The sequence below is a fragment of the Periplaneta americana genome, chromosome 10 (genome assembly GCF_040183065.1).
Source record: "Periplaneta americana isolate PAMFEO1 chromosome 10, P.americana_PAMFEO1_priV1, whole genome shotgun sequence".
Classification (NCBI taxonomy): domain Eukaryota; kingdom Metazoa; phylum Arthropoda; class Insecta; order Blattodea; family Blattidae; genus Periplaneta; species Periplaneta americana.
In genome coordinates, this window is record NC_091126.1 from 95455491 (window position 1) to 95474837 (window position 19347).

Genomic DNA, 19347 nt, shown 5'->3' on the forward strand with positions numbered 1-19347 from the left:
ATCATTTAGAAATATTAGTATCATCTTTAACGAAAAAGACGATTTGATTGATTTTGTTGCTGCTAAAATTGAAGTTACGTCACTAACGTAACATTAAATTAGCAATTATACTATAAATGGGTATGGAAATTGCAAGATAATATCAACCAGTATCATTTGGTGGAATTACTTGAACCAAAGAAGATGTAAACAAGCCACTAACTGTTAGGTATTTTGATCTTGACATTGGTAATGGTTTTCTTCATCCAAATAAAACTAGGGCTTATATGCAATTTGAACCTCAACGTAAAGCAGCAAATGGTGACCTTGCTGAAGAAGCTCTAATGAAACTAGTGGGCCTAACCAACTCTTTCCACGGTAATGAATAGAACACATACCAAATAATTTGGAAAAATTATTCAAATTTTGGAAAATCCAGCTCTTAGGTCCATATCTAATGAAACTATTAATTGTGTACTCACAAAATTAAAAAGAGAATTTTACAAAGGTGCTGCTTTTTTATCGCCGATAATAAACTGAGTTACGAAAAAGGTCGAATTGATTAAGTTAACTTTCCACTTGAGCAGTACTTGTTTGACTCTATAAGGAATAATAATGGAATCTTGTCTGACATTGGTTTAACAATCTCGCGCGAATGAGCGGCTTCTTATGAAACATACGTACTTTTACAGAAGGGTGGGAAAATGAAGGCTGATGGATCTGTTGATGTTGCAATGCCTGGCGAGGTAAAACTGTTATTATGAATTTTAAAATAATATTACCCATCGTTGAATATGATTCCGATTATGATTTGAAAATGAAAGAAAAACTGTATACTAGTTCTAAACTAAAATTTAATCAAACTGTTTGTAGTGTTAACTAACAACATGGAATTTAAAGCAAAAAATACTGTAATTGACTTGACTGCATCTTTAAATAGCTTAATGTTTGATAAGGCCCATTACGTGTACTATTCGTTTTCAAACCAACAGAGCTAATGATAAAAAAAAATAAAATAATTCTAGCTTATGCGATCACTGTCGGGTCCCTAATTGGTCTCTTAAGAATTCTAGAAACGAAGAGTTCACATTGGAAAAACATCAATGATCATTATGAAACATTGCTATCAAACTGCTTGAGATATTGCAATATCATTTGAAGACACATGGGCAGGAAACACTAATGTACGATGACATTTTGATAAGTTCATTACTGTATATTTCACAACTATTATCAATAGACTTCGTGGAATTGCCACGAGAATCGCAAGGTTCACTACGCACGCGGTATAGACTGTATGAGAAAGGGACGTGCAAAGGATAGAGTATGCCTCTAATGTAAACACTGAGCAGTATACTGCGGTTACAATAAAACCTGTATCCTGCATTCAAGAAATAAAATGAATGATCGTTGAAGTAGGAAATGTCTAAACATGTAAATACACAATTATTTTATAGTGAGATATACTGACTCTTACAATTTAATGTAAGATACTCACATCATCCTTGAATATGTGCATTGCAGTGAAGAGTTACGTACATTTTGAGCGACTGCCAAGTAACCTCCTCCGTTGGTCACTTAAACAGTTTTTATTTTGGGAAAATGTACGTTCAATATCACACGATGTAATACGTACATATTTGAAGAACGGAAAGTCACTACTTTTAGTACACCAACTTAAGATATCTTGCCGTGACCTGATGGTACATCATTTATAATACGAAGGCAGAATTTTTAGCAATAATGTTTCTCAACTTACATTTCACTTTTTCTGAAATTAATGAATTGTTATTTTGGATAACGGTTTGTGATACTTTATCCACTATATTAAGGGCTTCTGAGAGTTGTAGTTTAGACGATTCTAACAGGATGATGCTTTTGGACACGATTTTAAAATTAGAATCAATATCTTCTAATAGCTGTTCAGAAGGCAATAATTTTACAGCTGCAACAGCGGAACTGTCTGTGCTATCCAATTCATCAATTACCTCCATTATTTTGTCGTAATGTTCTGCATAATAATTAACAGCATCCAACCACGTTCCCCAACGGGTCAAGACTGGATGCGGGGGTAAGAGTATTCCAGGGGCAATTGTTTGGAACAGCAACAGTCTCATTGTAGCATGTTTGATTGAATTCCTGTCTGCACTGAATAAATGTTAAGCTTTGACTATTCCAACCACAGCAATACAAAAACAAGTGCTTACATAGGTATACATTAGCTGTAGCTGCTCTATCTGTTTGGACCGGTCACAACTCTTAACATGAACTGCTTATACTACAAGACCGGGCGGTCGATCACCTCCTCTATACTACTGTACATCTGCAACCTGATAGTATGCTGCGTGTGGCAATTCAACGAAGTCTAATTATCAATATGCCTATACGTAAACATTAGATTTTCATATAAAATTAATCTGACAGCTGATTTGGATTTCGAGGCTAATGTACCAGGCAATACAATTATCTGCGTTCTCATGAATGGGAAGAAAAAATCATTTGACCTCAGGAATAAAATAGCGAAGAATTTTTATACACATAAAGAGACAATTGTCCACAATATTATTATTTTATCGTGTCCAATGACAATACAGTTACATCCTTAGATGGACTATTATTAATCGCTTGGATCAATATGGTTGTTTTTCACTAGCTGAGAATCAGCAAATTAAAATATGTGGATCAGAGAACTTTACTAGATCTATTTTTATTTCAACACTATTGTGGTTTAGACATAACTGATGAAATAGCCGATATTTTTAAATTATTATAAGGGCGAAAATGCGGTGTTAAAGACGATCCCGCTGGTTTTGCTACAACCGCGTACAAATGAAACACTAACGTTGCTAAATGACACTATGCCGACTATGCTTATGCAAGTAGTAATGTCTAAAATAATCACAGATCAAGCTTCTAATACGTCGCAAAACATGTAGATCCAAACTTTAGAGTGATATGTTTCAACCCCACAGAGTTACAATTAACAAAACAGGAGGACATATACGTCACAAGTATGCAATTTGTGCTTATAAATTTGAGGAGGGGAAGTTCTTGGCCGTACAGACTTCCTTCGCTATGATGGAATGGAATTTACGGGAGAGGGGCGTTATGGTCCAGCATTGCTACCTGTTACGATCTATTGCCCTAACCCTCTAGCTAGGCGCATTCTCAAACCCACACTGACTGACTACACTAAGGTTCGCTGCGTACCCAGGTTTTGAGCAGGAAACCACACTCGTCCCTAAGCCAACCCCCTCCGTGTGTCGCCAGCCGTCGATCGGGGAATCCTTTGTTATGATGCATTTAATTTTTAATCGAAATTCAATATCAACATTGAAGAAATTTGGTATTTAGATATAGATGTGAGCAAATTAAAAATTAAAGCAAAATCTATACCGTACTGATATATGAAATCGTTCATGTATTAGGTATAATTCATCCCAATAGTAGGAATTTTCCAATTCACTGCGGGTTAAAGCAAGCAGATGCACTATAACCTTTACTTTTTAACTTCGCTCTAGAATATGCCATTTCGAAAGTTCAGTATAACAGACAGGGTTTGGAATTGAACGGGTTACATCAGCTAAGAAGCGGATGACGTGTATATGTTAGGAGAAAATGCAAAAACGATTAGGGAAAACAGGGAAATTTTACTTGAAGCAAGTAAAGCAATTGGTTTGGAAGTAAATCCCGAAAAGACAAAGTATATGGTTATGTCTCGTGACCAGAATATTGTACGAAATGGAAACAGTAACAAATATAAATGACAATCGGGAGGCAAGTGCTTGTTATTATTCCGTTGAGAATCTTTTGTCATCTAGTCTGCTGTCAAAAATCTGAAGGTTGGAATTTGTAAAACAGTTACATTACCGGTTGATCTATATGGTTGTGAAACTTGGACTCTCACTTTGAGAGAGGAACAGAGATTAAGGGTGTTTGAGAATAAGGTTCCTAGGAAAATATTTGGGGCTAAGAGGGATGAAGTTACAGGAGAATGGAGAAAGTTACACAACGCAGAACTGCACGCATTGTATTCTTCACTTGACATAATTAGGAACATTAAAACCAGACGTTTGAGATGGGCAGGGCATGTAGCACGTATAGGCGAATCCAGAAATGCATATAGTGTGTTAGTTGAGAGACCGGAGGGAAAAAGACCTTTATGGAGGCCGAGACGTAGATGGGAGGATAATATTAAATGGATTTGAGGCAAGTGGGATATGATGATAGAGACTGGATTAATCTTGCACAGGATAGGGACCGATGGCGGACTTATGTGAGGGCGGCAATGAACCTGCGGGTTCCTTAAAAGCCATTTGTAAGTAAGTAAGTAGGAATTGGATTATGTATGCATCTTACAGCGGAGATGAAGGTAATTAGACTGTGATGATAAAACTGCTATTCAGAGTTTGTTAAGTTTCTCCATCTGTAAATAACCGACACCATCTATTGAAGGCAATCTCATAGAACCAGGACTGTAAGACTTGAATAATATTAACACGTTTCTAATCGTAAATCAAATCATGTACACTCGTGTAAAGAATAAATAATCGGCTTAAAACGTGTTGATGGGGGCAATGCGGTTCAGCTGTACCAACATTTTGCATCATACTAGCTTTACGGTTCCGTTTATTGCTTTCCCCCTCACGCCTTTAGAACGAACCTAACCCTGTTCTGCCGTTACCTGTTTATAATTTAGATATTGGCATAACTCACGAAACTTCCAAATACACGAATTTAACAACGAATAATTCTCCAGGTGCTCGAGATATTCACCGCGAATACATGTGCAATGGACATTGACAAAGACTTTTAGTCGAAGTATATGGTAACTCATTGGGGTAATATTTTACTATGGATCAAAATTACCGTGTTCGAGTCCCCTTATTGCTTGATTAAACTTATATAGATTTTATTTAGTTCTACGCGACATTAATTTTATTCAACTACAGCCGTCGTAACGTGTTGCGCACATTGTTTCGTAACAGGAAATAGCGAATTTTTAATCCCCTTACCTTTAAGTTGCCTATATATGGATTTGTTGACGTCCTCTGTTCATTGTCGGACTGAGGGGTGGGGTGAATGTTCATGAGCACTGGGAGAGTGCACTCGTATTAAGGGGTTAGGTGCAGCTTACAGCAGTAACATTTTTGTAAATATTCAAATTTTTTTTCCTCCATTACTGTAACTTGTACAATAATAATAAATTGGTATGTGTAAAATACTGGCCCTCTGCTATATGAAAAAAATATTTTTACGATTAAAATATAAATATTTATATATATATATATAATTTTTTTTTCGAAATTCAAAACGGTGGCAGTTCACTCTGCAGGGATGAAGCGTTTCTCTCATGACTCATAAACTTTTCAACTTTTCCATGTTCTCTCTTTTTTATTTTATTGCAGAAACTCATATTTACAATATCATGCTCTTTCAACTACATTCCTTAATAAATAATATCTTTTTTATTTTGTGTTAGAAGAAAATACTGATATTTGACCATTTTTAAAATGAATTTATTTTTATCGGACAATCTATCAAAGGTAGAGAAGTTATTTTGCATCATATTGTAGATATGACATGCATAAATACACACAAAATATTTCATCACAGAATGTTGGATACTTTTAGAGTTATGAGGGAAACGCTTCATCATTGCACAGTGAATTTTGAATTTTGAAAAAAAAAAAAATGAATAATGTTTTTTAACGTAAAAATATTTTTATCGTATAGCAGAAGGACAGTGTTTTACACATATCAATTTTCATTATTGTACAAGATACAGTAATGGAGGAAAAAAAAGTTGAATATTTCCAAAATTTTACTCTTTCAAGCTGTTTCTATCCCCTTAATATACAACGAAGCCGCGTCTGTGGCTCAAGTGCTAGCGCGCTGGTCTTCCATCCAGATGAATCGGTTTCGATCCTCTGGCAAGTCATGTTGGAATTTGTGGTGGGAAAAGCAGATATTATAGAGTTTTTCTCGGATACTCCCGTTTCCCTCTATCATTCCACATACACTCTTCAACTCCCCTTCATTTCATCTGTCATATGCAATAGTAAAAATAGGCTGGACTGAAGTGTTGGGAATAGTGTGAGTTTCCGATGCTTATATAGGAAGGTCTTGAATCTTCGAGCCTCTGGGGCTTCTCAGGCTACTTGTATTCAGACGGGACCTGGCACTATATGTTCCGGAGGCAAGACAGCCCACCTGACAGAGACGGAATTCAGGAAGAGCTTGGGGTTCCGGGCTACTAGAGCTTATCAGGCTACTCGTCCCCGAAACGGGATCTGACTCTAGTAGAGGCTGAGGCAGGACGGCCTACCTGACAGCGTCGGAATCACGAATGCCACCCAGGCCACCTTTAGAACTTAGACAATATTCGCATATATTGAGCCTTCAAATAGACGTTCATCCGTGAGTTTGCGGTCGCGCTTGGTGGTTGAAAGCACGCTGTTTGCCTGCTGAATCAGATATTCATAGCCATTCAAGTTATTTGCATAGATTACTAGTGCAAATTGCATTATAATAACCACCTACTGTTTTGATAGAATACGTTTTTTGGAAATGATGTCCTTGTGCCGCAACACCTTTTAAGAAAATTTGCATTAACACGCATTAGTTCTTCTGAAATTACTGCAATTTCCCTTCTTATATTTTCTTTCACTTATTCTAAAGGATACTTGCAGTTTTCGAAAAACGAAAAATAAACTCTCGTTAGCAGACTTACTGCAGTAAAATAAAAACGACTCGATTGCTTTCCGTCTCCTTGAGGTGGTGATTATGAAGCGCACCAGAAGCATACTTACTTGCACCATGGCGATTACGTTCCTTGAGGGAACAGAGCCTGCCTAGCAATAGAAGCCCATTCTCTTCTGTCCTGAGTTCTTCTCCTCCATGCCCTTATACCCATCTGCTTTATATCTTCTTCAACGTCTTCAATCCATTTCTTCCTAGGCCTCCCAACACATCTTCTACTATCCGGCTTCCCTCTTAATCTTTTTCAGTAATGATCCCTCTTCATTTTGTGTCAACATAGCCGGCCCATCTCAACCTTGCGCGCACCAGAAACATAGACTTGCTAAATATCCGCGAACAAAAAGGATGTTACCCGAGTATCACTGAAAGATGTTTAAGTTACCTCTTCTCTCGCGTGGAATATATTGTTTCATGAAGCTAGTTGATTTATATATTGATAATTCGGAATAAAGTTGAGTTTGAAGTGTTTTTCCTTTGGAATGATATTTTATGTGAAATTATGCAATATTCCTTAAATCTTAGTTAAATATGCATCAAGAATTGCAACGGAACAGATGGATCTTGTATGTTTCAAGCTCAGTGAGCCGGAGCGTGAGCATTCCGAGACAAACCAAGCGAGCGAGTGTTATGTTTTTGATTAGCTCATGTCGAGAGGGTTTAGTTCCCTCGATTTTGCTCAGAAAAGAGCTGTCATTTGAAATGGCAAACCTCCTTACCTTACAGAACTTAAAACTAAAACAAAATCTTATATGGAGCATTTCCAAATTAGTTACTATAATTCTGTGAAATGGTTAACCGGGCGTTCGTCAAGCTGTAAATTGCATGATTGGATATGTTTAGTGTTTCTTTCCGAAAATAAATCTGGAATGACTAAGAATACAGTTACAATTTGCGTAAATGTAGTGGATGCCATGTTAAACTCAAAGTCATGATATCACAGCTTTAAAGGCATTCGATTTTACAAGAATATTGATAACCAACTGGATGAACAAAGATGAAATAATGAAAATATAAAAAACAGACAAAGAGAACGTCTTATTAATGCCAAATATTTTAAAGCAAAGTTGGAATTGGCATTCAGAGGGAATGATGGGATCAGCAGGTCATTGAATAAAGGAACTACAGTGAGCTTTGACTGATGAATATGAGAAGCGTTCAAGCCATTTGTCGATCAAAAATACATTTACCTGAACTTCCAGCAGAATTCAAAATGACTTAATTAACACTGTAGCAACTAAAGGCGATTGAATCGCCTTTGGTCAAGTCGAAACTGGTACTGGAGTACCGGAATACCCTCATGACACTGGCAAACACTAACTCGGTTCATCTGAGGTGGGTACCAGGACATGCAGGGATTCACGGAAACGAGAAGGCGGATGAGGTTGCTAAAGATGGAGCTGAGACCCAATTTATAGGACCAGAACCTGTGTTGGGACTATCTTCAAGACCAATTAAGCAGGTCATCAGGGATTGGGCTCACAGACGACATATTAGCTACTGGAACTCAATTAAGGGCTGTAATCACAGCAAGGCCCTTATCAAAGGTCTTGCAAGAACAAAATCGAATGAGCTGCTGAGACTTAGCAAAAAGTAGCTCTCTTGGGCAACAGGATTTCTTACAGGACACTGTGCCCTGAAGAAAAACTTATACAGGATGGGACTTATTACTGACCCACTGTGTATAAGATGTTCACAAGGAGATGAGTCAGTAACTCATCTGCTGTGTGTTTGTAATGCGCTTGCGCAACAAAGATCGCTCTTTTTTGGGAATCACTTTCCAAAACTTGAAGAGATCTCAAAGGTCCCAGTCCAAAGTTTGATACAGTTCATCAAGAACTTGAAACTTTTGGACTGAAAGGGATGAAAGATGGGGATGCGCAATAGATCTTATAGGTCGCAGTGCTTGGGCCGGAAGGAACACCCCTGTTAAATCTAATCTAATCTAAACACTGTAGCAGATGTAATGTTCCACGAAATATGATATAAAATTTAGAATACCCCCTTTGTTGCAGTATTAATTTGATGAAACAACAGATATTGCAAATAAGCCACAACTTTCAACAAAGTTACGATAAGTTACAAAAAGCGGGAAGATTGAAGAGCGATCATTAGGATTTACTGAGAGTATTGAAAATTCAACGCTTGCAGTATTGAGAGAGCATGTGCTCAAATATCTTTCTAATGCTCTATTGATCCAAACAAACGTTTTACTCAAACTTATGATAGTACTTCGTTAGTCAGGGAAAGACTTGCAAGCTCGAATACGACAAAAATATCCCAACGTCTTCTTTGTGCATTGTTTCGCAAACGGACTTTAGTTCTTCTGCAAGATATGAACACTATAAAAGGCTATATAATATTTTTCAAGTCTTTGAATGGACTGGCAGCACTTTTAATAACTGTCGAGATCTCATGCCCTGGATAAGAAAATAAAGAAATGACTGCCAAAAATTGCTCCCATTATGCGGAATTATAATTCTCGAATTGTGATTAAATCTCTTTGTGGTAAAGAGATAAAGTTAAACAATTATACTTGTTCAATTTAAATTAAAACCACTAGTGGAGTAAGGCAAGGATTCGAGCTGTCACCTTTGTTATTCATCTTATACAGGATGTAACAGATACATACAACTGAGTAAGTTGGGTTGCCTGAAGTAATAGATGCTTCGGAAAAGCATATATACATTCTAAACCCCTGAAGTGATGGCAACTTCTCTGCTTTAGCTGTGTAGCAGGACAATATACTCTACAGGCTAAAGCTGCAGATTCATACTGCGTCGGGAAGGGGATTTGTTGATATTATGACTTCGCTCACAGTACATGAGTAGATCACTTGTATCCGAACCGGTTGGTGACATTTGCAAATTTTATTGTGATTTGTGATTTAATGGACCGGGAGCGATATAGTAGGCCTACGGACGGGTTCGTGGACATGCTGTAATGGGACAAATGGGCGAAATGAGAGACAAGAAACTGCCTTATATAGACAATTACATCCGGAAAGGCGACAGCCAAACCACGGCCGACTTAGACAGGCAGAGCAGAGGTTACGTCAATATGGGACACTGCATTTAACAACGCGCCGAAGACATGTCCGGCGAAGGTCTCCTGTCGTTGTTGATACAGTTAGAGAGGCTGTATAGCAGAATCTCACACCAGTACGAGACCTGAGACTCGAAACTTGCCATCTGAATCACATGTTGGTCCATCGAATTCTTAAGCGGGATTTTAGGTAGCATCCGTTTAAGCGACATACTACTCAGAGACTGGAACCTGGCGACTATGACCGTCGTGAAGCATTTTGCGAGTGGTTTATGAAGCAGGTTAGTTTCCAAATCATGTCACAAAAGCAATATATCATTTTTGGCGTTATATGTTTTACTTCTCTTACCTTTTACGTATGTATTTACAATCAAGACTTCTTAAGACGGAATTTTATGGACAGATGAGTGAGGGCAATATCAAACGACGCAACGAAAATCACTACGCAGACGTCAATCCACATTATAGGAAGGAGGTGCGCATTCAAGACCGCTTTTCTATCTATGTTAGGATGACTATCACAAAGGACCAGATTATTGGGTTCTATTTTATCGTTTGAAATGTCAATGGCGTAGAATATTCGGCGTTTCTGACTGAGCATTCGGGTATGTTACTCGATGATGTTCCTCTTGATATTCGAGCGAATATTATCTTCCAAGTCGATGGCCATCGAGCACACAGAACCAGACCTGCTCAAACTTCTTAAAATGGAAACTATCCTTGTCGGTGGATTGGTCTTAACAATCCTTTACATGAGTCGGTACCAAGATCGCCGGATCTCATGCTCGTGGATTTCTTTATGTGGGGCTACATGCTTGATAGAATTTACACAACACTTCCCGAATTCAGGAATGATCTTGTCGCAAGGATTAGGGAAGCAAGTGAAAATGTCACACTCCTCATGCTGTCGAGGATGCAAGAAAGCATTATGAGGCGTATAGTGCTCTGTACAGAACAGCAGAGTGGTTATTTTGAACATACTGTGTAAATAAAATGGTACAAAGTAACGAAATTGCATTATTTACGTTTTTTCTTATGCAATCAATCGAAGCTTTCGCCTTTAGAATAGATCGTCCCGCTGCACATCTAAAGCAAAGAAGTTGCGATACATCAGAGTTTTAGGCTGAAAATCTGCTTTTCCGAAGCACCTATTATTAAGCATCCAAAATTACTGGGCTGTATATATCTGTTACGATCTGTACATAAATAATATAAGATTTTGAAAATACTAGTATTACATTTGGATGGATCAAGATTAAGCAAGAAATAAATGTTTCAACGCTACTATAATTTGATTACCAAGTCATTATTGGAGATTATATGTAGCTAATCGGCGATGTATGCAATGGAGGGTGAAAGGAACTGGCCACCTTACCCCATTATCTCTTGGCCTATTTGCCTCATAAGTGGTGCCATGTTGGTATCACTTGTGAGGTTGAGACATGTCTTTGGACAGTTGACTAAACAACAATAACGTGAACACTCTCCAGAGGGCAAGACACAAATTTTTATCAGTATCATATGTGTATGTGTGTGCATGTGCATGTATATGTATGTGTGTATGTAAAATCCGTGACAGTAAAAGGGAAAGAACTAATAGGCGCTAAAATTGTGATTAACAATGAAATAACAGAATGTTCAGACGTTTAATTAACTCGCACAACACTTGAATCTTTTTGGACGAATGATTTTAAAATTAAATTTAACCTATATAATGCTATCAATGGATGGGTTCATCGAAATGCAATTTGGGAAAACTACGTCAGGAAATATCCAAATTAAACTTCATAAAATTATAGCAAAATCTATGCTAAAATTCGATTCAGAGAGACGGACCATGAAAAAGAAAGATGTAAAAAGACTGGAGGCTCAAGAAATGCAATTTCTCAGACAACTAATTGGTGTAACGAATGAGGAAAAAACCAAATATATGAAAATGTCTTCTGGAGTCAAACAAAAATTACAAAATTTAAAGGTTAAAACGTACAATTTTGAAGGACTCTCAACATTTTCGTATCTTGAGTAAATCTAAACAGTAGAAATAACATATCAGAAGAAATAATACAACGTGCGATGAATAAAAACAAGGCTTATTATGCAAATCTCCAACTTTAGAAATCTCTTTACTGTCTATACCAACTAAAATTATACTCTACAAAACTTTAATAAGACCTATATTGACATACGAACCGTTCAGAGCAGAAGTGGTGTAAGTCAGAAATGGGTAATGAGGGTTAAAGTAAACATTCTGTAAAATACAGCGCAAAGTAGCTATTAATATTCAATTTATTTAAACTATTAGTAGTCAGTGGATAGCACGAAGGACATATTAATTGCTACTTTGCGCTGTATTTTACAGAATTTTAACTTTAAACTTCATTACCCAATTTTGACTTACACCCCTTCTGCTCTGAACGGCTCATATAGTGCGGAAAGATGTGGAATTGCTACGAAAATTTGGAAGGAAAGTCGTAAGGGATATGTATGGTCCAGTGAAAGAAGGCGAAACTTAGAGAATTCGCAATAACAGTGAGGTAAACACGATATTACAGGGCGAAGACATTGTCAGATTTGTAAAGTCAGCTGGACTGTCATGGTTGGGACATGTACACTGGCTCGCAAAACTTTTGTCTGATATACTGTACAGTTTTCTCTTGCTTAAGTTGGTATTTGTACTCACTCTATGACAGCAGCTTAGGCGGCATGTAGTCTACCCGCAGGTAACAAACCACCCCTCCTCACAACAGAAAGATTGAACCAAGCTACTTAAGAAACTTAAAGAGAATATGTTTACTTAGTGGTCTAATGATATAGATACATTTAATAAACACGGCATTTTGTAGCTCCTCCTCGCGCCACGGGTTTTTGCGTTACAATGAAACTATAGCTTATTTTTCTTTCGCTGTTGTCATGGCGATAACACTACGTTAATAAATTTACATTGATTAAAGGTTGCACTAACAATCAATAGATTAACATTCTAAAAAATCTGGTAAATAATTTTATTAAGACAAATTTTTATGGTTGTGTGTATAATTAGAACTTGATTGTCAATTATATCCCGTAGGTTAGAGCAGTTTAATTTATATTTTGCACACATAAAGAAAAGGTTTGCGTATTAGTCTCATATAGTAATAGAACGAAAATGTGGATGTAACAAACTAAAAAATAAAAAAGCATATAGAAATAGCAAATGTTTGTGCTTTCAACACCAAACATGATATTGGAACCATATCTAATACAAAAAATATGTGTAGATGGAGGAATTGTCCTGTTGAAAAAAAAATTATTATATCAGGTTGCAACATGCACATGCTAGGTAGCATACAGTATTTTCCAGTATGTGGATATATTGCTGGGAAGTCAAGTTCTCTTCAATTTTACACAGAGTTGCTCCTCATAGCCTGGAAATCCATCCCCAAACGGCGACAGAAATACGTCTACTGGGTTGTATTGATGTTACATATTCTGGGTGGAACCTTGTGGGCTCAATAGAACGAAATACCTGAATAGGTCCATGACTGGTGTTTGAGAAAATCTTTTAATCTGAAAATATTATACTTTCCCATGTATATTCATAATATTCTTGTCAAAACGCGATGTGATCTATTGTATGTTTATGATCCAACATGGTAATTATACGTGCAGGGAAGATGAAAAATTTTCCTGGAATATTATATAATACTCAAGAGAAATAAACAACATGTTTTAAACATTTCGGTGCAAAATAGACTAAATGTTTTATTTCTTCGGTTACATATACCGTTACTGCCCTAAAAGGTGGTCTTTGGTCCGATTAGCTAGGTATATACCTGCAATTCAGACTTCAAATACTTCTCTTCCCAGGACGACATGTGGCGTGGAGTATGTAGACATACTACCAACATAATATCTCTCAAAGTTCATTTCTACATTATTTCATAGGATAAAAGTTTTGCGAGCGAGTGTACGTAGAATGGACGATACAAGACTCCCAAAACGTACGTTGGATGGAAGAATACTAGGTGTGGCTAGACGAGGTAGACCTAGGAAAAGATGGTTCTAAGATATCTTGGATGATTTGGAGAGGTTACGTATATCTGGTTGGTGGGAGAAAGCGGAAAGAAGAGATGAATGGTGGCAGATCGTTGAGGAAGCCAAAGCCCACACTGGGCTGTAGAGCTATTGAAGAAGAATTGGTGTAACGCGCAGCGATAAGTTTTCCAATAGAGATTAGACAAGTATGGGAATAAGTAATATAGTGGTGATATTGGACATTACGAAATTAAATGAAAAATTACGTTAAAAATGAATAACTTGTGACTTCCGGAAGCAAGCATTTTATTAAAAACCAAGGAAGAAAAGGAGAAATTTGTGACGACCTGAATGGCAGTGGTTCTACCAGACCTGAGTCGGGAATAGGCCCAGGAGGCCTAAACCTTGATAGGAAAAATAAAAACGTAGCGGTATGAAACTCTGTAATGCATTATTTTTTCTGCCTCAACTATTATGTTAATCAATTCAATAAAGTAATTAAATATTATTATTATTATTATTATTATTATTATTATTATTATTATTATTATTAGGGCAAGGATTTTGATGACCTATAAATCATGAAAAAATGTCCTAAAAACAATGCATTTATGACCTAAAAATCTAAAAAAAATGCCCTTAAAATGCCCTAAAAGTTGATCTTACATAATTGGCTTAGTAGGAAAAGAGGCTTTGTACTATTTAATATTTAGACTAGTAATTAAATTAAATTTTACATAACTTTTTCTAAGTAGTACACTTTAATGAATCATTTTACCTGATGTAGTTTCCGTGTATGATTGTTTACCTCTGCTTCGGCATGTGCACGTGAGGTCAGCAATCAGCTGGTCGGTCTTGGCCCTTCATGGGCTGTAGCGCCATGGATTTACTTTACTTTAAGTTTCCATGTAGTCTACCACAAGGCCACTCTTATCCGGAATTAGCAGGTATAGAGGAGTCTATATTGAAGGGGTGGTTGGACTGATCCATTACATGGGGTGTACTACTTTATAATGGAAATATTTGTGTAGAAAAACGATTAAAATATTATACAAAATAATGGGTATTAATGGACAAAATATGTAAAGAAAATATCAAAGGAAATAAGCATTATTTCACATTACTAATGGGGAATTATAGCCAAAATTAAATGAAAATGCCTAAAAAATGACCGAATAAAACAAAAGATGCTCTTATGAGTTGAAACAGGCAAAAAATGCAAAGAAATGCCCGAACAAATATGTCTCAAAACACTCAGTTTATCACATAACATACGAATACTAAAGCAGCTATGCTTCTGGATTACTAGAAAAAAGATGCAATTTCATCAAAATCCTAGTCATAATTATTATTATTATTATTATTATTATTATTATTATTATTATTATTATTATTATTATTATTATTATTATTAACTTACAAATTATTACACGACCTAAATAATAGAAATGGATAGGATACATTTATGTTAGTGTAAATAATAGTAGTTTCCCGCTTTCTACGTTTCCATCCCTCCCAATATTTCATATAGGTGTCCAGGTTTTGTATAACAATGCATGGATACAAACACTTACCTGCAGATGTTGATTGAGGTTATTAGGGTCTCTGTCTTCATCATCCATGTTGTTGCCCCCCATTTTTGCTCGAACGATTAGTGTCAAATTTCGTCAAGCACTGAAACGTCATAAGAAAAATTGTTGTGTAATCAAAATGTGTAGAAAAATTAAATTTTAATTTTGTAGCAGGACACCTAAATTATTTTTAAAGAGGAAATATTTGTGAACTTAACGGGCATTAACATAGAATTTAAAATGAACACAAAAAATATATCACTGGACTACTTCGCAGTCTTGTGTTATATTACTGAAGTTATGCTAGTCAATTTAGGTCTACTTCCTTTGATGATTAAGTAAGACAGAGAAAGTTTCTGAATGTTGAAAAGATTTTTTCGATATCTTGATTAAACTAAACATTCTGATATTCTTCATTTTCAAAATTGTTATTTTGCATTGAAGGAGTTAAGCCTACATCAGCTGCTTGTTCATGCGGATGGCGTGAATACGTTAGAAGAAAATCCACAAACCATTAGGGAAAGCACGGAAATTTTACTTGAAGCAAATAAAGAGAGAGGTTTGGAAGTAAATACCGAAAAAACAAAATATATGATTAGGGTAAACATTGGTAATTTCATGGCAGTGGTTATTTCGTGATACTTTTTCTTTGCTCTTTTGTGAACTAACCAATGGTGTTACGAGATCCAAATTTCCGCCAAGGGATTGCATATGTTGTCCAGTTTCCAGAAACATACAGCTACGCTTTGTGTGACTATTGTAGTTGCTTCAGTGAGCTTTTATGTTTGGAGAGAGCCAGTTAGCGTCGACTTCTCAGGCGTACAAATTTTGTGGATGTTTGTAATTACATTACAGGCTTATTACGAAAGGTAAGCATATGATATTTGATACAAAAGATTTATTGTATCTTCGTGAAATTTTAGGAAATGTTTTTGGAATTTTAGATACAACTGTAGTCGCCATATAGGCTTAGCTTTACTGACAGAAATCTTAGCTGTTTGAGGCGAAATTTTGTTGAGCATTAAGTGTTACATTTTATACTATTTTAAAAATTGTATTACAATACGAATTTTAGAAATCTGAAGACAAGTTGTGATAACAAAAAAGAAAACGGAGACGCAATGGGTTCAGTGTAGCTTCTGTTTGAATTGTTATCATCCTAAGTGTCAATGATAAGTGTTAGATGACTTACTTGCAAGAATTGTGACAGAAGATGGCTCTACCATTTTTGACTGGAGACAGAGGCAGACAATGGAGTGGCATCATGCAAATTCACCAAAGAACTAGAAATTCAAAAGTGCACCTTCGGCAGGAAACGTTATGGCTACTGTGTTTTTCGATTCAGAAGGACTCTTGCTTGTGGACATCATGCCACACGGAACCACCATTAATTCTGACGGGTATGTTGCAAATCTCAAGAAACTTCTAGTTCGACTGAGTGGTGTTCGACGATATCGGGAGAAGGAGGATGTTCTGCACGAAAACGCACAGCCATATGTCAGTCACAAGACCACAGACCAGAACAGAAAATTCGGATAGACAAGATTGAAACATCCGCCTTACAGTCCTGAACTGGCACCGTGCGATTACCATCTCTTTGGTAAACTGAACGGAACGAGGTTAGAAGATGACTCCCTTGTGCACGCTGCTAAAGAGTGGCTCAGACGTGTTGGTCCAGACTTTTACCGTGCTGGTCTACAGGCCCTCGTTCCTAGGTTACGTAAGGCAGTTGAAAGACATGGGGATTATGTGGAAAAGTGACATTTTGTTCCTAAAGTATGTATCTACATTCTGTGAAAATAGCAAAGCTGTAGGATAAAAATATAATTTTTAAACAAACGTTGTGCATTACTTTTGGAGTTACCCTAGTAATATAGGCTATAGTAAAGTCCGTAATAAAAGTGTTCACCCTTTCAGGGCAAAGAAGATCTCTTTTCAATTTCAATTTTTACTTAGATTTCATTCTTATTATGTGTTCATATGTATTTCTATGTTTTCTTGCTATGAATATTAGACGGAATTACTATGTTTGAAGTCTTGTAACAATAAAGGAGAATTTCATTTGACTTTAATGAATTTTTCCACAATTTTTCTACCTCTCACGAAATTATCAATGCAATATCACGAAATTACCAAGGTTATCACGAAATAACCAACCTTTCAGCTTAAGTTGTAAAAGTTGTTTTTGGCACATATTCAAGAACGTATCCAATCTTTTATGTCTCCAGATTTGTACAGCAAGTTATCGTCTTTTAGATGAACAAATCTGAATAAGGGTATATTTACACATTTGCATTTTAAGTTAGTTTTCAAGAAATTATCACGAAATTAACAATGTTTACCCTATGTTTCGCGACGAGAACATAGTACGAAATTGAAATATAAAAATTGGATATTTATCTTTTGAAGAGATAGAAAAATTCAAATATCTTGGAGCAACAGTAACAAATGAGGAGGCTTAGAAAAAAAAGCAGGTAAGTAACGGATACCTAGTTTTGAGGAAATTACAGTTAAAGTTCTACATGCAATGGAATATTATACACTAGTCTGGTGAAATGATGCCCATATAGCAGCACTACACAGTGTGATCACTTACCTGATTTTATCCCAAAGAAACACACTTTTGGGCTATCACTACACGCACTTACCTCATTTTTTTAAATAATGTCACTTACCTGCTTTTTGTTCTAAGCCCCTCATATATAAATAACACTCGGGAGAAAATTAAATGCAGAGTAATAATGGGAAATACCTGTTATTTTTCGGTTGAGAATCTTTTCTTATCCAGTCTGCTCTCAAAAAAGCTGAAAGTTAGAATTTATAAAACAGTCATATTACCGGTTTTTCTGTATGGTTGTGAAACTTGGACGCTCACTTTGAGAGAGGAACAGAGGCTAAATATGTTTGAGAATAAGGTGCTCAGGAAAATATTGGTGTTAAGGGGGATGAAGTTACAGGAAAATGGAGAAAGTTACACAACGCAGAACTGCATCATGTTAATATCTTATGCGACTAAGGCTTCAACAAATAATAATTATAATTTAGATCTTACGATGTAATTTGAAACAGTGCATCTTTCTTTTTAAGGAATAATCTCGCACAGGATAGGAACCGATAGCGGGCTTATGTGAGGGCGGCAATGAACCTGCGGGTTCCTTAAAAGCCATTTGTAAGTAAGTATCTTTCTTTTTAATAATAACAAAGAAATTTTGAATCATTTTGACAAGCGTTAAGAAACTAACTTTAAATGGCAATAACAATTACATTTAAATACTGACCATATAACCCACTGAGACGGGATGGGGACACATCCATTTAGTCAGCCTTTTGGTCTCACCCTAGGCAGGTGCCGTTCTAAAATTCTGACAAACAATACTAAAGGTTATTACAAGGGCCATGACAGGGATCATGACAGAGACCACGACAAGCACGATATGGACGACAGGATAATGGTGCTTGTCGTATTCCGTATTGTGATTCTTGTTTTAGTTCATGTCTTGATCATTATTCTGGTCCTTGTTGAGTTTATCGTGGTACTTATCGTGGACCTTGTTATATTTGTCATGGTCCTTATCTTTGTTGTCTTTGTCAAGGTCATTATGACAAGTTTTGTTATCTTTGTTGCGGTCCTTATCATGATACTTTTTGAGTCATAGTCATAACGGCCTTGATTGTCTTTGTCATGGTCCTTGTCGTGGTCTTGGTTCTAGTCCTGATCCTTATCGTGGTGTTTGTCGTGGTCCATGTCATGATCCTTGTCCTTGTTGTTGTCCCTTTCTTTGTCTGTGTTGTGATTCTTAGCGTGGTCCTTCTTGTCTTTGTCATGGTCCTTGTCATGTTTCTTTTATGATTCTTATCGTAGTCGGTACCCATATCGTGGTCCTTGTCGTGGTACTTATCTTAATTCTTCTTGTGTTGCTTGTCGTGGCTCTTGTTTATTTCATTTTATGACCCCAATCGTTGTCCTTGGAATTATCAT

At 36.5% G+C, this 19347-nt stretch overlaps 1 protein-coding gene across 1 annotated transcript in view; it reads right to left on the bottom strand.

Annotated features, from left to right (window-relative positions):
* The window catches only part of LOC138707907 (caveolin-3-like), a 49195-nt gene that overhangs the window by 17931 nt on the left and 11917 nt on the right, over positions 1-19347 (bottom strand). The window contains exon 2 of the mRNA XM_069837953.1: positions 15372-15471. Within this exon, the coding sequence (XP_069694054.1) occupies positions 15372-15434 (63 nt within the window). The 5' untranslated portion in view covers positions 15435-15471. The remainder of the gene's footprint in view (positions 1-15371; positions 15472-19347) is intronic.